This window comes from Bicyclus anynana, chromosome 26 (assembly GCF_947172395.1).
Source record: "Bicyclus anynana chromosome 26, ilBicAnyn1.1, whole genome shotgun sequence".
Lineage (NCBI taxonomy): Eukaryota > Metazoa > Arthropoda > Insecta > Lepidoptera > Nymphalidae > Bicyclus > Bicyclus anynana.
This window is the reverse complement of record NC_069108.1, coordinates 2,624,976-2,648,275: the sequence shown is the minus strand read 5'-3', so window position 1 is coordinate 2,648,275 and position 23,300 is coordinate 2,624,976. Positions and strand designations below refer to the sequence as shown.

The 23,300-nt window shown below is 37.3% G+C and overlaps 3 protein-coding genes across 3 annotated transcripts in view; all 3 read left to right on the top strand.

The window, feature by feature from the left end:
* Positions 1-18,686, top strand: part of LOC112047112 (zinc finger protein 808) — a 27,713-nt gene extending 9,027 nt beyond the window's left edge. The window contains exons 5-6 of the mRNA XM_024084034.2: positions 9,405-11,147; positions 17,205-18,686. Coding sequence (XP_023939802.2) covers positions 9,405-11,147; positions 17,205-18,421 — 2,960 coding nt within the window. The 3' untranslated portion in view covers positions 18,422-18,686. The remainder of the gene's footprint in view (positions 1-9,404; positions 11,148-17,204) is intronic.
* LOC112047110 (zinc finger protein 596-like) lies at positions 18,294-22,175 on the top strand. Its single transcript, XM_024084032.2, has 2 exons — positions 18,294-18,431; positions 18,858-22,175. Exon 2 carries the CDS (start codon positions 18,926-18,928, stop codon positions 19,946-19,948), a length of 1,023 nt encoding a protein of 340 aa, XP_023939800.2. The 5' UTR covers positions 18,294-18,431; positions 18,858-18,925; the 3' UTR covers positions 19,949-22,175.
* Positions 22,173-23,300, top strand: LOC112047102 (zinc finger protein 585B-like). Its single transcript, XM_024084023.2, has one exon. The coding sequence runs from the start codon at positions 22,173-22,175 to the stop codon at positions 23,298-23,300; it is 1,128 nt and encodes a 375-aa protein (XP_023939791.2).

Here is a 23,300-nt window from a genome sequence, read left to right as displayed (position 1 = left end):
TGAAAAAGTCAAAATTGACGTCTCACATGTGACTTGTCGAATTTGTGACGCAAATTTCGAGAACACAAACGTCTTAGTAGAACATCTTAAAATGAGGCATGATGTGAAATTCAATGACGAAAGTGATTTGGGTTTTATACCTTACGTGCTTAATGGCAATGATTACCGATGCGCGTTGTGTGATAAACAATTTGATTATTTCATCAAATTGAATCAACACATGAATGAGCATTACGGGAATTATGTTTGCGAGACGTGTGGTAAATCGTTTTTGAGTCAAGACCGATTGCGTTGTCACACACTTAGCCACGGCTCCCGTTTCCAATGCAAGCTCTGCCCTCAAATTTTCGACTCACTAACCCAGAAGTGTAATCACGAACTGACTGTCCACGATAAGAAACGTTTGATAAAATGTTTTTACTGTCCGGAACTTTTCCAGAACTACGTTCTACGTAAAAAGCATCACAACATTGCTCACGACGTCGCAACAGATGTGTCTAATTGTCCGGTTTGCAACAAATCGTTTCACATTAAAAGCAAAATGTGGGCGCATATCAAAGAAGTGCACGTCAGAGAGAAGAATTTCTCCTGTTCTTTATGCGACCAAAAGTTTTTCTCTAAAACGCAAGTCCACAAGCATATGATAAAGCACGTAGGGGAGAAGATACACCAGTGCGAAGTTTGTAAGAAGTCGTATGCTCGGAAACAGACGTTGAGAGACCACATGCGTATACACAGTAACGATAGACGATTTGTATGCTCGTTGTGTACTCAGAGTTTTGTGCAAAACAACAGTTTGCAATTGCATATGAGGGTACATCACCCTGATTCTGTCATTTCTTAAGCCTCAATGTTTTAGTGAGAGATAATATATAAGATGAAAACATATACAGACATACTTATATGTAATCTGGTTATTTATATGTATAAGTACTAATATTAGTTATTCGACTATAAGGTCGTAAGTATATGGATACTAGGATGTAGATTTATATATGACTTTAAATGTACCCTGAACAATGTGTGATTTCAAAATTTTGCTAGACGCTACGTTTTTGTTTTTCTTGTATTAAAATTTGAAGATTCCGAGGGTACATTTAAAGTTGAAAATATCTTTTCAGATGTAAAACCTCGGAAACGCAAAGGCTGCGAATCGTCCTCAATGCGTAGACGGAATAACCTCCAGTTGTTATTCAATAACACAACAATCATACCGTTCAAATGGCGAGGAAGATATCTGTGCTTCTATTGCAGCAAAGATATATCGGAGTATAGCGAATTAAAGAAACATACCAAGTCCCACGGCAATTGCTCTACAATGGACCACTCTTTGAAAGTGCTTAAAGGTGGACAGAATATGGAAATCAAAATTGATATATCCGAAATTAGTTGTGAAATATGTAACGAAGAATTCCCTAATTTGGACGATATTCTGAATCATTTGTTTGTTAAACACAAGATGGAATACGATAGAGATGTTGAAATGGCGTTGGAAGAGTACAAATTAGTCGATCTCAGTTGTCTAGTCTGCAGCGAGAAGTTCACGTACTTCGGTTATTTAGTATCGCACGTAAATAGTAACCATCCGAAAAAATGTCTCGTCTGTGATAAATGCAATCAAAAGTTCAATAAAAAGAGAGATCTGTTTTCTCATATCAAAAACTATCACAGAGAAGGAGGTTACATATGCGACGTGTGCCCTCAGAGATTTAATTCACTTAACATTCTAAGAAAACATAGGACTAACAGGCATCTGACTAGATGCAGCATTTGTTTTTTAAGACTACCCTCGGCTGTATTAAAACAGAAACACATGGAAGTGGAACACCCGGACGACGGTTCATTGCAATGCGACATATGTTACAAAGATTTTCACACTAAACAAGGATTGAAAATGCATTTGCGTAAATGTAAAGGAGATATTTTCGAAATGGGTGTCAAGAAAGAAGAGTACGGCATGGATTTGGATAACGATTACGAGGGTGCCAAGAGACCGAGCGTGAAGCAAATTCGTGAGAATATAGTCATAGTGATAAATATGTCTACGGCGATACCTTTCAACTTCTACAAAAATAAATTCAACTGCTTCTACTGTTCGCAAGATTTTCCAGATTCAGACTCGATGAGAGAGCACACTTTGCGCGAACATCCCGTCTGTGACATAAAGGAGAAATGCATCCGAAAATGCCGAGAATCGGTCGCTTGCGTTAAAATCGACGTTTCCTCGCTGGCTTGTAAAGTTTGCTTCGAATCTATGGATGATTTGGACAAATTGCTCGATCATCTAATTTTAAAACACCAAGCTAATTATGACAAATCTATAACAACGTGCCTCCAGCCGTACAAACTGATAAAAGATCGCATGGCGTGTCCGAATTGTCCGGACGAAGTGTTCCGATTTTTCGGTACGTTGTTGAAGCATATGAACAACGAGCACACAAATAATAATATAATATGCGTGTACTGCGGTCAGACGTTTAGACGTGATCAAAATTTGAGGGTGCACATATGGAGGCATCACCGAGACGGGAGGTTCAAGTGTTCGATATGCAACGCTGATTGTAATATACCCTCCAGGTTGTACATGCATATGGCAAAAGCACACGGTGTCAAAGCTGCGAAATGTCCAAAGTGTCCCGAAAGTTTCGCCACACAGTACCTACGTCAAAAGCACTTGATCGAAGCTCACGATTCTGGGCACAAGTGTTCGTATTGTGGGAAATTGTTCACGAGGAATTCGTTTATGAAGGACCATATAAGACGGACGCATTTGAAGGAGAAGAACGTCGAATGCTCGATATGCGGCATGAAGTTCTTTAACAATATATTGTTGCGACGTCACATGGTGAAACACAGTGGGGAGAAGAATTTCCACTGTGACATGTGCGGAGAAAGGTTTTACTGGCGCAAAAGTTTACGTACCCACATGGCTAGGCATAATAAACAGATCATTCCTGTATAATTTTATATACGTTATATTAATGCCAATACGGGTCTAAAAAACCTGTAAAATTTTCGGAATCTCTTAGAAGTCTCTTTATACCAAAGAGTATTCATGCGTTTATAGAAATAAGTGTATGAATATGATAGAAAACTACTAAAAATTGTGTAACTATTAAATAAGGTACTTAATATACATTCCTAACATTACTAATAATATATAATACTGTAAAATAAGGTTATTTAAATTCCAAATTACATACCACAAAACTTTACAAAATAATAGTAAATCTTTTTCGGTTGCTATTATAGTAATTTAGTTAAAAAAATCTGTAAAATCGAACAGTTTTCCTTAAGTTTTGCTTAAAGATAATTTTTCTCGGATAAATCGATATATACTTACAATATATTAGTAATCTCGCAAACAGTCCTACGTAGTTTTAAAAACAAATGTACTATTTATCGGAGCATACAGTATAGAAATTTGTTTTCAGATTGTAAAATGCAATCCGTCTCACGCGGACTTTCGGCGACGCAGCGTCAAAATCTACAAAAATTCTTTGCCAACACGACTGTCATACCATTCGAATTCAGTAACGGACTAGCTTGCGTGTTTTGTGGCAAACATATTTCCCAGTACGATGAGTTGAAAAAGCATACGAAATCCCACGATATTTCCACTGTCACTAAATTTTTCGCAGAGTTGAATTCTCTGATCTTCAATGTTGATATTTCCGAAGTGAATTGCGAAATTTGTGATTTAACCTTTGAGGAGTTCGCAAATTTAATTGATCACATGAACTCTGTCCACGATCAAAAAGATTTAACTTGCGTTGATATTAGAAAGTTTAGATTGAGCGATATAAGCTGCGTTCAATGCGACAAGCGATTCATTAATTATTCGGTTTTGCAACGCCATGCTCATGAAATGCATGAAGTTTTAAGATCTAACGACATTGCTAGGTTGTCCAATGAGGAGAATAAATGTACTAAAAAATTAAACAATAAATCTAATAAAAACTCTTTAATTGACAAAAAAAAGCATAGTCTAGATTGTCCAATATGTTTTAAAACACTTACGTCTAAGTTAGGTTATCAAATGCATATCACTAAATGTGGACTTAAAAAGGAATCTACGATCGTTTCAGAAAGAAATACAACGCCAATCAAGGTCCGACAAAACATTGCATCGGTTATTAGCATGTCTACGGCGATCCCGTTTAAGTTTTTCAAAAATCACTTTCGTTGCTTTTATTGTTCTAAAGATTATGCCGATTTCGATGTTTTGAAAGACCACACTGTTACAGATCATTCTAACTTTGACCACGAATCTAAGGTTATGAAAAAGGTTAAAGGGAAAGAAGTGACTGTTAAAATTGATATATTAAATCTCACATGTAAGTTATGTTTTGTAAATCTCGTAGATTTAAGCGATTTGATCAATCACCTAATATTGAATCATGGCGCAAGTTATGACAAATCCATAGAATGTCTCCAACCGTTTAGGATTTTGAAGGACAATATACATTGTCCCCTTTGTCCGGATGCGGTCTTTAGATATTTTAAAAAGCTTCTCGAACACATGAACGAAATTCATTCGGATAATAACATAGTTTGTGCTCATTGCGGGTTAACTTTTAGGGGACACCCTAATTACCGAGCGCACATGTCGCGGTATCACAGAACTCGAGCTTGTAAATGCCCCGATTGTGACTTGGAGTTTTGGAACTTGGAAAAGTTGGCAAGGCACCGGGCAAATATACACGGGACAAAGAAATTCAACTGTCCTCAGTGTGTAGAAAAGTTTATGACAAACTACATGATGAGAAGGCACCAGATAGTTGCCCACGGCTTCGGCCACAAGTGCCCCTATTGCAATAAATTATTCACGCGTAACTCTCACATGAAAAATCACGTAAGAAGGTTACATTTGAAGGAGAAAAATGTAGAATGTAACGTATGTAAAGAAAAGTTCTTTGACCGGGCTCTTTTGAATGTACACATGGTGAAGCATATAGGTGAAAGGAATTACCACTGTGATGTGTGTGGTAAAAAATTCTTGTGGAAAAAGAATTTGAGAGGACACATGGCATCCCATGAACGAAATAGTTGAGAAGAAAACGAACTATAACTTTAAATTAGATTACGTCGACATGATTTGATTGACAAATTGTAATTGATAAAAGTATCCAATTACATAAATAAATAAAATATTTGTAATGAAACTCCTTATATTAAAATCGTGAGATTTTTTTAATAATTAAGGGTAAATTTTACAGTGAAAAAAATTTGTTTTCAGATTATTACGGATCTCCAAAAACGCTAAGTCCTAATTTGCTGAGGCGCAGAAATCTGTTGATACTATTCAACAATACCTCAATAATTCCTTTCAAATGCCGCGGTAAATGTAGATGCTTCTATTGTGGTGAAGAAATACCTCGTTACAATGATTTGAGAAAACATACCAAATCTCATGGACCCTGTTCAGAAAATGATCGCTCTATTAAACTAATCAAAACGGATGATGCAGAAGTTAAAATAGATGTTTCTGATGTTACATGTGAAGTATGCGATGAATCGTTTGGAGATTTAGACGAAATTGTTCTACATTTGATAAATAAACATCAACTCCCTTACGATATACATGTAAAACTTCTCATAATGACGTACAGATTAATAAATTTGCAGTGTTTGCTTTGTGAACAAAGGTTTCGCCAAGTCAGTGAGCTAGTGATTCACGTAAATTGTGAACACCCAATTAAAAGTCTAGAATGTACTGTGTGCCATCAAAAGTTTATAAGAAAAGGCTATTTAGATAATCATATGAGGTTGAAACACAAAAACGACCACAAATGTCTCAAATGCCCAAAGACATTCTCTTCTCATTTCGATTTACAAGAACATAAGACCAAAGAGCACATAGCAGTTTGTAATGTTTGCTTTGCGAGATTTTCTACACAAAAAAAGAGACTCAAACATATGAAAACTGAACACACCGGTGCACTAAAATGTGGATTTTGTCTGAAAATTATGAGTACTCAATTAGGTTTCCTCCGACATGCCGCCAAATGTATGGATAAAAGAATAGAGGAATTTAACAACAAGCAAGTCGATGAAGTTGTTAAAAAACCAGCAATTATACAAATCAGGAATAACTTAGCGTGCATAGTAAACATGTCGACGGCTATACCGTTTAAGTATTTTATGAGTAGGTTCAGATGTTTTTATTGCACCAAGGATTTCACTCATTGTCTGGAACTTCGAGAACACACTGTTAATGAACACCCGATTTGCGATACCAACTTCAAATGCATGAGACTACGCAACAGGCAAGAGGGGTGTATCAAAATTGATACATCTACGCTATCATGTAAATTGTGCCACAAGAATATCTTAAATCTCGAATCTCTGATTGACCATTTAATACTAGAACATAAAGCTCCTTTTGATAAAACTGTCGATAGTAATATTCAAGGTTATAAATTAATCAAGGACAACTATCCTTGCCCCATCTGCGATGAGGTCTATACACATTTTAGCACGTTATTGAAACACGTAGGCCAAACTCATACTGACAATAAAAATATATGCGTGCACTGTGGAAAGTCATTTAGGAATTTGCCGAACTTGCGCGTTCATATTTCAAATCATCATAAAACAACGGGTAGCTATAAATGCGATGTGTGCAGTTTAAAGTTCCCTTCGCATAAGTATTTGGATGCGCATTTAGGAAGGGCGCACGGTATGAAAGTCTTCCAGTGTCCCGAATGTATGGAGAAGTTTACTTCAAACTATGCCATGCAAAGGCACCTGATTAACATGCACAATTCTGGCCACAAATGCACTCATTGTGATAAATTGTTTACCTCCAACTGTTTCATGATAGACCACGTCAAGAGGACGCATTTGAAGGAGAAGAATGTCGAATGTCATATATGTTACGAGAAATTCTTTGATTCGCAACGTTTGAAGATACACATGATCAAACACAATGGAGAAAGAAACTTTCATTGCGATGTGTGTGGAAAGCAGTTTCTTTGGAAGAAAAATTTAAGAGGTCACATGTCCTTGCATATTGAGAGATCTGACCACGATGTGCCAATTTAACTCTTCTGATTTCATGTTGTTCAATGTTTTATTAAAAGCCAGACTTACCAAAGCAAAAGAGAGAGAGGACCGACTCCTTATATCTTATACTATAAGAGTTAAGAAGAATTTGAAACATGAGAACTTTTTTTTACAGGTGTACCACGTACTAAACCAGTCAAGAAATGTAGCGGTAATAAGTCAAGAAGATTAAATCTTCAGATATTATTCAACAACACATCCATAACTCCATTTAAATGGCGCGGGAAATACATATGTTTTTATTGCGGACAAGATGTAAAAGAATATCATGAATTAAAACAACACACAAGAAGCCACGGTGTATGTTTAGATGGAGATAGGGCTCTTAGATTAGTAAAAGCGGCAGATGCTGAAGTAAAAATTGACGTATCGGAAATTGTTTGTAATTTGTGCCATGAAGAGTTGAAAAATTTTGACAGTACAGTGAATCATTTGGTGACTAAACATGACTTACCTTACGATAGAGACGTAAAGTTACCGATTGCGCCGTATAGACTATCGGATCTAAACTGTCTATTGTGTGATCAGAAATTTAATTATCTAAGCAAGCTAGTTAATCATGTAAATGTTGATCATCCCAATGATTGTCTGGTGTGCGTAGAGTGTAATCAAAGGTTTAATAAAAAGAGGGATCTCGATGCTCACTGCCGAACTAAACATAGAAATCAGTACATTTGTTCTAAGTGTTTTGTAAGCTTCCCCACTAACTCTGAACTCTTGATTCACAAAAGCAATGCCCATCCATTTCTATGCAATATTTGTTTCAAACCTTGTGCGTCGCCTAAAAAACATTTGCAACATATTAAAACGAATCATATGGACGCGGTACTCACATGTGGTTTTTGTTCTGAATCGAGCAACTCGAAAGCTTTTTTGGAACACGCAGCTAAATGCAACGTTATGAAAGACTCGAACGACATCGTTATACCCGATGACGATAAAAAGCCATCAGTGAAACAAATAAGGGTAAACATAGCGTGTATACTAAACATGTCAACGGCAGTGCCTTTCAAATATTTCATGAGTAGATTCAGATGTTTCTATTGCCCTAGAGATTTCAGCGAGTGCGACGATCTCAAACAGCACACAATCATAGAACATCCACTTTGTGATATCAAACTAAAATCAATGAAATTGCGGAACAGACACGACGGGGGCATCAAAATCGACACTTCGTCATTATCTTGCAAGATATGCTTTGAAAGTTTAAAAGACTTGAACACTCTAATAGATCACTTGATTGGTGAACATAAAATTAAGTACGACAAGTCGGTAGCGGTTAATCTGCAACCTTACAAATTAGCGAAGGACAACTTTCCTTGTCCGTTTTGCGGCGAAGTGTATAGATATTTTCGGACGTTGTTGAATCACGTGGGCAAACGGCACACGGATAATAAAAACATTTGCGTGCACTGCGGATTAGCGTTTAGGAATTTGCCGAATCTGAGAGCTCACATAGCGCGTCTCCACAAAGTTGCCAACTTTAAATGTGACCTTTGCGATATGCAATTCACTTCGAATAATTATTTGCAAACACATTTAGGACGTATACACGGTAACAAAGTTGTGGACTGCCAGGAATGCGATGAGAAATTCACGTCAGTGTATGAGATGCAGAGGCATAGGATTGACGCGCACAGCACAGGTCACAAATGCAATTACTGCCACAAGTTGTTCACTAGAAACTCGTTCATGGTCAATCACATAAGGCGAACGCATTTGAAGGAGAAGAACGTCGAGTGTTCGGTGTGTCACGAGAGATTCTTCGACGCGCAAAGATTGAAAGTGCACATGGTTAAACATTATGGGGAGAGGAATTTTCACTGTGATGTCTGTGGAAAGAGGTTTCTGTGGAAGAAGAATTTGAAAGGCCATATGACGTCACATATTAAAAACACTCAATATCAAAGCTAAATTTGGGAGCATGACATGTCATGCCTTGCTGAGTGCTCCTATTATTCTTTCATTATATTTTTACCATTTTCATAATATTTTAATGGCCCACAGGTTCAGGCTCCTATTACAAAGGAGGGTGATTTGATGAAAGACCTTGAAAACTTAATATATGTTTCCTTGTTTGAGATTATTATTCATTTATGACAGAATATTAAGAATATATATCAGTAGTTAATATACTTAACTTTTGCTCATCAAATTGAGAGAATATACCGTGTATAAACCATGTATTTCTGAACGCACCAAGACAGTGGATTGTCTTAATCGTACTCTGGTTACATGTGCAAACTACAAATAAATATGAATGTACGCTTACAAGAGCGGCATGTAAACACTTCTAGTAGATAGAGGATTCTGAAGCGAGAAAAATTTATTTGCAGATGAAGGCCCGCACGAGACCTGCACATCTGTGCGGAGAAGGAAAAATTTGGAAACGCTTTTCAACAACAGCACGATAGTGCCATTCAAATGGCGCGGGAAATATCTCTGCTTCTATTGTGGCTTGAGTTTCATTGATTACGTGGAGTTTAGAAGACATACTGATGCCCACGAACCTTGCAGCATTACGGACGACGCGTTGAAAGTCATCAAGGGCAATCATATAGAAATTAAAGTCGACATATCCGAAATGACATGCCAAATCTGTCTAGAACCGTTCGAGAGTTTAACGGAAGTTGTCGACCATTTGATTGGTAAACACGATTTAGAATACGACAAAACTGTGGATATACCATTCCAGGAGTACAGCTTGCTCGATTGTCAGTGCCGTTTGTGTGACCAGAAGTTTACGTATTTTGGCAATTTGATAATGCACACCAACAACGCTCACCCCAAAAACAGTTTCGTGTGCGACAACTGTGGATTAACATTCAACAAGAAGAGGGACTTGGCGCTGCATTTACGAAACTTCCATAAATATGGAGGTCATCAGTGCGATGAGTGCGCGAAAGTGTTCCCCAACCGCGTGCTTCTAATAAATCACAAGAACAATTTCCATTTCAGACGATGCCAACTGTGCGATGCGTACTTCCCTTCCTACACGTTGTTTCATAGGCACATGGAAAGCGACCATCCTGGACAGAAAGTCTGCTCGTATTGTTCCAAAAAGTTCAAACATGCGACCAGTTTGAGACATCATCTCAGGAGTTGCGGATCAAAAAGCAACACAGTGAAAGTGCCGGTGTTCCCCGAGGAGACTTTCCGACCGAAGCAGAAAAGGGACATAAAACAGATACGGAAGAACATCCAGTGCATATTGAATATGTCGACCGCTGTGCCGTTTCGATTCTTCTCCCGGTTCTCCTGCTTCCATTGTTCCAAAAATTTCGTCGATTTCGAAGAGTTGAAGACACACGTGTTCGACGAACATCCCGTGTGCGATTTGAACGACAAAAGCATGAAGAAGTGCAAAGGCGAGAGGACAACAGTTAAAATCGACATCTCAGAGCTGTCTTGCAAAGTGTGCTCGCAAAGTATGGACGATCTGGACGATCTGATCGACCATTTGATAATGAAACACGACGCGATCTACGACAAATCCATAACGGATTGTTTCGATCCGTTCAAAGTCATCAAGGACAATATACCATGCAACATTTGTCCGCAACAGTTTCGATACTTCGGCTCGCTGCTCCGCCACATCAATTCTGAGCACAGCAATAACAACAAAATATGCGACCACTGCGGGCGGACGTTTAAAAACGTCGCCAATTTAAACGTCCACATAACGTACGCACATGCGGGTACTTGTGAATGTTCAGTTTGCGGAGCTAAGTACAAGAACCAGTGGTGTTTGGGGCGGCACATGGCGAAGTGCCACAACGCCAAAGACTTCCAGTGCACCAAATGTTCGGAACGGTTCCCTTCTCAGTATCACAAACAGAAGCATATGATACAAGCTCACGAAATTGGTCACAAGTGCAGTTACTGTGAGAAGATGTTCACAAGAAACTCCTTCATGAAAGACCACATAAGGAGGACACATTTGAAGGAGAAAAACGTTCCTTGCTCCGTCTGCAATGAGAAGTTCTTCGACAATTACCTTCTAAGGTTGCACATGGTTAAACACAAGGGCGAAAGGAATTATAGTTGTGAGGTTTGCGGGAAAGCCTTCATGAGGCGGAGTAACTTGAATAGTCATAAAGGGATGCATAAGAAATATGGGCATGTTTGAATTTTTATTTTTTTTTATAAATATGAACTATTTTTTTATTGGGGCGAATAATAGTCGTAGGGTGATTTCTTCTTAGCATCTTCCAGACTTTGGACTGTCCGATAATTTTTGTATAAGATAAAAATTATTGCAAAGTATATAAAGAAAAGCATTTAGATTAAAAATCAAATGCCTTCTGAAAACTGTTGCATCGTTGGTCCTGGGTTGAAACCTGTGTATCTAAGAAGATTATGGTTTTTTTTATTCTTCGATGAAATTTTCAAAAGGCTAGTTGACACTTTTTTGAAATGTTCTTAAATAGTTCATTATCGTTCTACTATATTGAAAACAAAATATCATATTTTTTGAGACGTGACTACATATAAAATTTAATTTATAAATGGATTTTTTCTCAGTACAAGCCAAATAGCGAATATGTGACGTCACATCTCGCTCGTTACGTACACTACACCAGCACGTATAGTAATAGTTAATTGTCCAAATGGCTCACCCATTTGGACAGTTATTACTATATAAGTGCACTGTGATAGTGGCAATGTACCGTATGGTATGTAACGAAATGTACTGTATGTATTTAAAACCATACACGGTGATAATTATATCAAGTTAATAATGTCAGGTATACCTTACAATACATGTAAGATCAAATACGGTATTAATATGAATAATTATTTCGTTCTTGCACCCAAGGACTACAAAATATGTAAATAGAAAGTGGTATGTGGCAGCAGGTCGTATGTCGAGTAAGCTAGTTGATAAATAAATAAATATCTTTAAGTAGGTGTGACGTCACATCTCGCTCGTTACGTACACTACACCAGCACGTATAGTAATAGTCAATTGTCCAAATGGCTCACCCATTTGGACAGTTATTACTATATGAGTGCACTGTGATAGTGGCAACGTACCGTATGGTATGTAACGAAATGTACTTTATGTACTTAATATACCTTAAGCCTCAATAGCTCAACGGTAAGAGCGGTCGGACTCACCACCGAAGGGTGGTGGTTCGATCCCCGCCCCGTTGGTCTATTGTCGTACCCACTCCTAATACAGTCTTTCCCGACTAGTTGGAGGGGAATGGGAATATTGGTCATATTTAAAAATATGGCATATATTCTTTTAAAAAAAAAAAAAATATGTAAATAGAAAGTGGTATGTGGCGGCAGGCCGTATGTCGAGTAAGTTACTTGATAAATAAATATCTTTAAGTAGGTGTGACGTCACATCTCGCTCGTTCCCGTACACTACACCAGCACGTATAGTAGTACAATAGGTGTCCCTTTTGGACAGGTATTACTATATAAGTGCACTGTGATCTCAGACTAAATACATAAGGACTAGTATCGCACCGAAATTCACGAACAAAATTTTCTGCCATTTTCTAAGGAAAACGAGCTTCGATTTCATACATATCTTATACTAAACTAGCAGTTTGTGTTCGTTTTTTACACCATTTAACTACACAAAAAGGTATTTTTACGGAGGTTTTTAACCGACGGACACTATTGTAAACTATGAAACATCGATTCTATAGAGACAGTGTTTATAATCGCATAAGATCGTTGATCATATACTTTAACAGAAAAATAATGTCTTGTGAGGCAGGTCTTTATCTTATTAGTCTGAGACTGTGATAGTGGCCATTTACCTTATGGTATGTAACGAAATGTACTTTATGTATTTAAAACCTTACTCGAAGATAATTACCTAAAGTTATTAATGTCAGATATACCTTAAGATCAAATACGGTATGAAAATGAATAATTATTTCGTTCTTGGGCCCAAAAACTATAGAATATGTATATAGAAAGTGATATGTGGCAGGACGTATGTCGAGTAAGCTAGTTGATAAATAATATCTTTAGTGACGTCACTAGCTCGTTACGTACACTACACCATTAGTACGTACATAACTAAAACGTATGTGACTTGCTCGTTTCGAAATTGTCCTCACGGTATTAACTAAATGTACTGTATGTACATTAGGCAAGGTACATTAAATACCTAAATGTATTAATTAAAGTACTTAATGTACCTCGCTTTTTCGAGGATAAATAACCTAAAAGTAAAAATGATCACCAGCTGACTCGTCAAACGTTGTTTTGCCATATAAATCTCGTACAAAAATACGTAAACCGAAATTTCGTCGATTTATGTATTATTTGGGTAAAAATTAGCTTGCGAATTATTCTCAAATCTGCCGAATATACCAAAAAAATCGTATTAATCTGTCAAGCTGTTTCAAGCTGTGTACTATCGCGTTAATGTAAACGCGAACTTCTTAGGAATTGAAACAGTGCCATCTAGTGGCACTGCTGCACAGCTGTTTCTTTTCCATATAAATTCGCGTTTACGTTAACGCGATAGTAATAGTATGAAAATATTGATAACTCCCACTAGGCACTCAAAGAGTATATGGGTGATTGTGACACGAAAATTGTATATATAAATTTATACTAAGTAACTCGTACGCCTGTGATTACTTACGCGTGATTTATTTGTAACTCTATTCTCTATACAACAAACTTAGTATATTTTAAATCACATGTTTCCTCGCAGACAGGCAATATTATTCAATATTGCTCAATACTGCTGTCTGTAAACTATATATAGTATGAGATCCGGCATAAGAAATATATACCCTCATCTGTTATTTATTTGGGTTATGAAATAAATGATAGAAAATATTTACTTTGACACAACCACAATGGTTTGCCTAGCTTGCTTTAATCGTCTTATCTAATACTAGCGGACGCCCGCGACTTCGTCCGCGTAAATTTCGATGTCAACTTTACTACTACCCCTACCCTACCACTACCCCAACCCTACCCTACCCAACCCCTGCATCTACCCTACACCTACCCTATCCTTCCTCTACCTCTACCTTACCTACACCCTACCCCCATCCTACCCCTACCCTCCCCGTACCCTATCCCTTTCCTACCCCTATCCCACCCGTATCCCTATCTCACGCCTATCCTACCCCTACCCTACCACTTCCCTATCCTACCCGTACCTCTACCCTACCACTACCCTACCTCTACCCCTACCCTATCACTACCCTAAACCTACCCTACGCCTACGCTTCCCTACCCGTACCTTAACCTACCCTGTAACTTCTCTATCTTACTCCTACCCTTAGCAAAATCGGTCCAGTCCTTCGAGAGTGGTGGTATGACCAAGAGAAACAGAGACTTCTATGCTAAAAATATAAAGAGGTAAAGGTCGTGTGGTTGTAGGAGGTAATCTCTGGATCTACTGGACCGATTTGGAAAATTGTTTTACCAATAGAAAGCTACGTTATTTGCGAGTGTCATAGGCTATGTTTGATCCCCATATTCACACGGGAACGGTAACTACGTAAATGAAAGCGCCGGGCGTCATATAGCGGAATTTCTGTGTCTTTTAGAAATTTTGTATTATCTCCGAAACTATTTAAGTAATTAACATACTGTAAAGGGCAAATCTTATCTCCATAATATCCTTGTGACTATTAAATAATTTATTTTAATAAGGATTAAAGTTTAGTTGTATAAATAATGACGTAAACCTAAGTATATAAAATTATTAATTTTTAAAACACAAAAGGTACAATATCTGCTAATATATAGAAGATAGATATATGGTGTCGCGGACTTTTTTGTAGAACTTTTAAAGATACATAAAGTCTCCATACATTAATTTCAATTTTACACAATAGTTAAGGCAGCGCATGCGAATAAGTCTGTTTAAGAGGATTTTCAGTCCGACCTGTATGACAAAAACTGTTATAACACGGCTAATATATATGATACCAATATAAAATATAGCCTATAGCACTCCCCGATAATGTAGCATTCTACTGGTGAAAGAATTTTTAAAATCGGACCAGTAGTTCCGAAGATTACCCCATTTAAAAAATGTGACAAACTTACAAACTTACAAACTTTACCTCTTTATAATATTAGTATAGATGTCAAATGGAAGCTTATTTTAAGCTTAATTTGATAAGCTTGTAAGGTTGCCTTTGATCTATACTACAGCCTTTCTTGATGAGCACTGTTTACCAACAAACAAATTAAAAATGAGGGTATAAATCACTAGTAATTTTACACCTAATAATAATTATAATTAACTTGTTCTTAAATTAATGAAAATAAATTTGAATAATCAGCTTAGAACAATTAGATAATATATTTTATATAACATTTTATAAACAAACCATACATAATTAAAAATAAATAAGTTATGAAATGACGTGCGTTTTCTACCTTCATTTCTAATTTATTTGTTGGTAAACAGTATTCATCAAGAAAGGCTGAAGTATTGATCATGGTTTTTTAGATTTTGTATGAAAAATGTGTCTATGGCTGTAATTTAATTAGGCAACCTTGCAATGTGTCATTGCGAATAATATCACTAATAAATAACAGATGAGGGTATATATTTCTAAAGCTGGATCTTGGACCATTACCGTGCTTACGTATGGTATGTAAAATGAGAAATGCCTGGATTTAATACACTCTTAGTCCATTAGGTACTGATAAAATAGGTAGATTGAAGTGTCAAATAATTAAAATGATATTTAATTTAATAAAAACTGTAATGTTTAGGATTAAGGTAAAAATAAACTGACATATTTAATACTGTAATACTTTCATTTCTTTTCATCGTCATTATCATTATCAGCCGATGGACGTCCACTGCTGGACATATGCCTCTTGTATGGATTTCCAAACACCTACCCTCTACCCTCATTGAGATATATAAAGTCAACTACCCTCATTGAGATATATAAAGTCAACTACCCTCATTGAGAGATATAGAGTCAACTACCCTCATTGAGAGATAGAGAGTCAACTACCCTCATTGAAAGATAGAGAGTCAATTACCCTCATTGAGAGAAAGAGAGCCAACTACCCTCATTGAGAGATAGAGAGTCAACTACCCTCATTGAGAGATAGAGAGTCAACTACCCTCATTGAGTGATATAGAGTCAACTACCCTCATTGAGAGATATAGAGAGTCAACTACCCTCATTGAGAGTTAGAGAGTCAACTATCCTCATTGAGACAGAGAGTCAACTACCCTCATTGAGAGATATAGAGTCAACTACCCTCATTGAGAGATATAGAGTCAACTACCCTCATTGAGAGATAGATAGTTTCTTTCGCGACAAGATTTACGTAATGGTGGCTTGATTACTAATCGAGTCCGAATTAAGGTTAAAATTGTCCAAAATTACTCTTCACCTAAGAAATCAGAGCACACCCATCACATTGATATAAAGTTTGAGAAACCCTGGGCTATACTATATTATGCCCGTATTCCTAAGACAACGGGAGCCACGCGGGAGGATGTCAGCTAGTTTTAAAATAAACGTTTTGCTTTATTTCAACATGTTGTAGTTGTCAGTCGATTGCTTGGACTCGTCTGTATTCATTTTACATAATGATCTTTCTGTATAGTAAGTTCTGGTTCCACTTAATGTTTTAAAATGTTAAATTTTAAATTACATACAAATTATGTAAAGCTATAAAATCGAAGAAGAAAAAGATTATAGAAAGCTGGATGTTTTGGAAGATAGAAACTGAGTTACTAAAATAGAATAGGATAATTTAAATTAAAAAGAAATCTGAATAATATACTAACATAAATTACTCGGAAAATTAATTAAGCAGAAAAGCAAGACCCCCATTAAAAAAATAGATGACAAATTACTTCTAAAAACTTTAATCTAAATAATATACTAACCTAAACTACTCATCATAAAAGCCAAATTAAGTGAAAAACCCTTATTTTATGGAGAAAATCAAGACGCCATTAAAATAATAAACGAGAAATTACTTCTAAAAAACTTTAATCAAAATAATATACTAATCTGACCTACTCACAAAAGCCTATAAGCCAAAGATACAAGTGAATACTCCTATAAGAAGTGGGGTAAGACCCAATAGAGGGTCAGTAAAACAAACATGATGACGACATGTGAAAATGATAAAGTAAAAGACAAATTTCTTTGCAGGTGCGAAATTGTGCACGATGGAGGACAAATGTAAGAAAACAGAGACGGTGCGCAAACTGTTGCTAAAACGGCGTAACGTTGAGTACGTGTTGGAGTACAGTAACGTTACCCCGTTCATGTGGTACAAGGGAAAGTACAGATGTTTCTATTGTATAGAGCCTATGAAGGACCCGGTCACGCTCAGAGAGCATACCGCTGTGATGCACCGAAACGTTAACTTGGAACTGATAGTTTTTGATAGAACCAAAAACAATAGGAACAGAGACGCCGCTGTCAAAATCGACGTCACCGATATATCTTGCAAACTGTGCCCTCAAGCTGTTAACTCTCTAGAACAGTTGATCAACCATTTGATCATAGCTCACGACGCGGAGTACGATGTGAACGTTCCGAATTGTCTTTTGCCTTTCAAACTCGACAAGGATCAACCTTCATGCCCCATTTGCAATATTAAATTTGTTTTCTTCGAATATTTGCTGCGCCACGCAAATAAGCATCATTTGTCCCACGATTACATTTGCGATGTGTGCGGCACCAGTTTCCAAGGCGAAAACCATTTGAAAATGCACAATAGATACTACCATAGGGAGGGAGGATACACTTGCGATCACTGCGGTATCAGCTTAGCTACGCTGTCCAAAAAGACGTTGCACGAGAAAAACGTGCACATGGTCAATCTATCCATGTGTCCCCATTGCCCGGAGGCTTTTAAGAGTCCGTATTTCAAGAAGCTACATTTAGCCAACGTTCACGGAGTCGAGGAATTGAAGATCAAATGTCCTTATTGCCCTAAAGTTTATCCTCAAGAGAGCATCATGTCACGACACATGAGACGGGTACATTTGAGGGAGAAGAATGTAGAATGCCAAGTCTGCGGTGACAAATTTTTCGGGCCCTACGACGTTAAATTGCACATGCTTAAACACAATGGTGATAAGAAATTTATTTGCACGGTGTGTGGGAAAAAGTTTTCTAAGAAGAGCAATTTGAATTCTCACTTTTTGACTCACACGGGCCAGAAGAAGTATATCTGCACTGTTTGTGGGAAGGAGTTCGCTCATCGGCCGAATCTGAGGATACACTTCAGGGTTCGCCATCCGGAATATATCACCGAACAAGGCGTGAGTGCCTCGGATGACATCGAGGATGTGGGACTTGTTGAAATAACTAGTCTAGAACTAGAAAGGGAATTAGAAGGAGTAGAGGAAACTGTTTAAGTATATTTTTGTAAGTTTATTCATGAGAAATATCACAAAAGCAATACCATACAGAAAAGTCTGAAGAACGCTTTTAAATCACTGATCATTTTGATGTTGAATCAGAAGAAAGTATAGAGCTTCCTAAAAATGTTTTAAGAATTTATAAAATGTGTTTTAAATGGTACCTACTTTTGTAAATTATTTTAACATTAAGACTTGTGTTATGACTCTTTGAAATACTTACTAGATAAAGGTGTTACATATATGTTGAGTTTTATTTTTTATTATTTCGTCACCCACAGCATCGGTATTCAAATGATTTCTAAAAACAAATTGCAGAATTATTCGACAATAAATTTATACGGAACTAGAAAATCAACATAGAATTACAAGTTCACAGTGAAGTTTACATTTGTTATTAAAATACGTAAACGTTGGAATAATCTCTTTCCAGGCATAACACTCAAGAGAGAATACCAAGGGTCTTGTTTGGAACGTCTGGCTACTGTACGCAGGAATATCATGATGCTGCTACATTATGGAAATGTTATACCATTTAATTGGAACACGCGGGGTTTCAGATGCTTCTATTGTGGCAAAGAGATGAGAGACTGCGAATCGCTTAAAGAGCATACGACCACAAGCCACAAGAAGGTAGATTTGGAGACGTTTATACCACAGAGAATCATATCGAAAGATGTGCCTGTCAAAATTGATATAACACAATTGGGATGTACATTTTGTGATAAGTCTATAGCTAATATCGAGGATCTAAAAGCACATATAGTGGCCGTACATGGAGAGGAATACGATGAAACCGCCGGCGTATGCGTCTTCCCATTCCTCCTAAACAAAGAGATGTTCCATTGCGTGTTATGCGACGAAGAGTACGACAATTTCACCACATTAGTTGGTCACATGTACAAGAAACATATGGAACAAGCGTACATGTGCCAAGTATGTGGCCAGAGTTACACAGACAAGATACGTTTGAAACGACACATAAGCAAAAGTCACGTGGGGCCGCGCTGCAAAATATGCGGCAAAAAATTCGAAGCGTTTCACCACGTTGAGAAACATAAAAAGATGGTTCACGGCATTCATAAAACTGTAGAATGCGATTTGTGTAGTACAAGTTTTATGAATCAGTATCGTTTAAAAGTCCACATGGGGAAAGTCCACAATGTCGAAAAGTATCGTCTGAAATGCGAGCATTGTCCGAAGATCTGTACAACAAAAGGAGCCATGATGCTTCACGTACAATCCTTGCATTCGGAAACAAGATTTGAGTGCGACATCTGTGAATACAAGACTGGTATCAAATGGATGTTGAAGCTGCATCGGAGGAAACATTTTGGGGAGAAGAATTATGTTTGCAGCATGTGTGATCGACGATTCGGGAGGTCGAGCAATTTGCGCGCGCATATGAAAGTGCATACTGGCAACTTTGGACGCGTGTGCCGATGGTGCAGATACGGTTTCATAGACTTTGAGAGTCTGGACAAACATGAGAAGGAGTCTCACTTGGACAATTTGAACCGCTAATTTGTTGTGCTCGAGTTCCATCGAAGTTATTAAGTTGGCATTTGGCAAAATGTGAAACAAATACTCGAATCGAAGCGACAATGAATTCTAATAATGCAACTGGAGCATGTTTTTGTTGCATGATTATTAATAACTAGCTGACGTCGCGCGGTTTCACCTGCGTGGTTCCCGTTCCAGTAGGAATACGGGGATAATATATAGCCTATAGCTTTCCTCGATCAATGGGCTATCCAACACTGAAAGAATTTTTCAAATCGGACCAGTAGTTCCTGAGATTAGCGCGTTCAATCAAACAAACAAACTACAGCTTTATAATATTAGTATATATAATTATTAATAATAATAATTAATGATACTCAAAAACTACATTGAATTGTTTAAAGAAAATGTAATTTTTAGTATAACGAAGTATGGATTTGATCTACGTTTATTGATAACTTGCTGTTTTATAGTATTGTCTGGACTTTTTAAAATTGTTTTAAATACTATTTACTGATTAGATCTAATCATTATATTGAGACCTTCATCGCAATACAATGATTAGGCATAACAGATATGCCTGAACCCCAAATAAATGAATTAAAAAATAAATAAAAGGGGAAAGCTCTGTAGTTTTCCGTCTACAACCGGTTTTAAACATTTAGTAAATAGTATTGTTTATTAATTGATGCACATATTTTTAGTATATATTTTAGTTTTTTTAACTTTTATAACTTTCGACATAAACTTCACAGCTCCACGAGGGACATGTAGTAAATATCCCCTATATTTACTACATGTCCCTCGTGGAGCTAGTTTCTAGTTACTACGGAACCCTATGACGAGCCTTCTTCTCGATTTAGTAATCTGGATAAAGAAGCCCAAGGTGAAAATAACCACAGAACTTTCCCTGATTAATAATAAAATTAATTAAATTGTACCTTTTACCACGAATACAAATTTTAAACACTAAAAGTTACTTGATTTTTTTTTTACTTCTGATCTGCTGTAATTTTTAGACAGATTATAATTCTTAACATTAAATAACCGCGTATATAGCGTTATTTTTAGCCAATATGTCTCCTCATGAAGTCATGAGTCTGTCTAAATACTTCACACATAAAAAAGTACCGTCCGGTCCGTCTTTTCAAAAATTAACGCGTTCAGTTAGAATGATACACCTAAATGTAAATTATATAAATAACCAGCGGACGCCCGCGACTTCGTCCGCGTGGAATTCAGTTTTTCACAAATTCCGCGAGAACCATGGATTTTTCCGGGATGAAAAGTAGCCTATGTGTCAATCCATAATAACATCTATTTGCAATCTAAATTTCAGCCAAATCGCTTCAGTAGCCGCAGCGTAAAAGAGGAACAAACATACTTACACACACACAAACTTTCGCCTTTAATAGTGTGATTGTAACACATATTTTTTTAAAATATCACCTCATCTTCATTCTTCTAGAATCTGTGGTAAAGTCTCATTTCACGGACGGACTTCACATTACAAAAGTGCTTATCTTATACACATAATTCATTTATTTCAAATAGGGCTGGAACCCTATTTGAAATAAATGAAATGAATTTTATTCAAAGTAAAGCTTTTTTTATTTATTTTTTTTTATTTTTTATGTTATTTATTCGGAAGCCAACGTTGTATACAAAAAATGTATGATTAATTAAATATAACATGCATTAAAAAGTAATATGCTACATTCTACACCCCACTTACAGGCTAACTCAACATGCGTTTATTTTAATACAATTCTTAATTTACCATTAAAAAAAAAAAGAAACAAAAACTAAATCTACCTACCACTAAAAAAAATGCGTTGGTAAGCGCATAACTCAACAACTCCTGGACCAATTTGGCCAATTCTTTGTTTTTAAATGTTTGTTGATGTTCTAGGATGGTTTTTACGGCGAGAAAAATTCGATAATTGCTGGAAAAACCATAAAAATAGCCCTTTTCTTTTTCCCATACCAATGTTTTGGTATGGGAAAAACATACCAAATCATTGACATGACATGACAAACTAAAAAATTGTCAATTTGAGCTTTATTGTAGGGGTAGAGTATGGTAGGGTAGGGGTAGTTGAAAGTTTCACGCAGACGAAGTCGCGGGCGTCCGCTAGTATTACTATATATTTGCGGAAGGATATATAGATTTCTTAAAGTAATAGCAATATAATAAGATAATGACGCCAACTGGCCGCCTCTATTTGCAATTTTTCCAAAGAAAATGTTAAAATGCAAGCTTGTTTTACTTGCAGGGGAAGCTAGAGGTGGCCAGGTTGTCAATGAAGTTGACTCAGACGATGGCGTGACTCTGGCAGCCTTGGTGCCAAAGCCAGCGCTATCTACGAAGGAGAAGAGGAAAATCATGAGGAACAACGTACTCCAGGTGCTTCTAAAGTCCACGATCATGCCTTTTAGATGGTTGAAGAGTTCGTACAGGTGTTTCTATTGCTACGAGATCTTTCAAGAGTCGTCAGATTTGAAAAACCATCAACACGTCCACGTGGGAGACGAGGTGAAGGTCCAAGCGATGAATAACTACTGGGACTCGGTTGTCTATGTCGATATATCCAACATGGCCTGTAAATTGTGTCCAGAAATGGTGACGGATTTGTATGAATTGATCGACCATTTGATAATACAGCACGGGATGGTGTACAACAAGGATGTAGGGTTGTGTATGGTTGCGTTTAAACTGGACAACTTCAATTTATACTGTTTGGCTTGTGGCGCAAGCTTTTATACCTTCGGCCCTTTATTGCACCACACCAATAAAGACCACAAGGGGACTTCAGCGATTTTATGCGACATTTGCGGGCAGCATTTCAAACATGTCAACCTTTTGCGTGCTCACGTGAAAATTGTCCACGAAAACACCGGTATGCTGTGCCCAGAGTGTGGAGAAAAATTCGAAACGCGAGCCAAACTGAAGACTCATCAGAAAAATCAACACGACGTGGACAAGAAATACAAATGTCTGGTGTGCTCGCAGACTTTTCAGAGCCATTACAAAAGATCGCGGCACATGGCGACGGAGCACAAGAACAGGCAGGAGATCAAATGTCTGCACTGTCCGAAGACTTTCGTCTTCAGGAGTATGATGATGACCCATTTGAGGGACACTCACCTGAAGGTCCGCAACCATATTTGCGGGGTCTGCGGCTGGAAGGCCTTCAACAGCAATCGCCTGAAGAACCACATGTACAAACACAGTGGGGAGAAGAATTTCAAATGCGATGCGTGCGACAAAGCGTTTACGACTAAGAAGATAATGCGCGCGCACTTCGCACGGATGCACAAAACTATCCAGCAACCTATTATAACCTATGAACACACATATGTACCGCAGTAG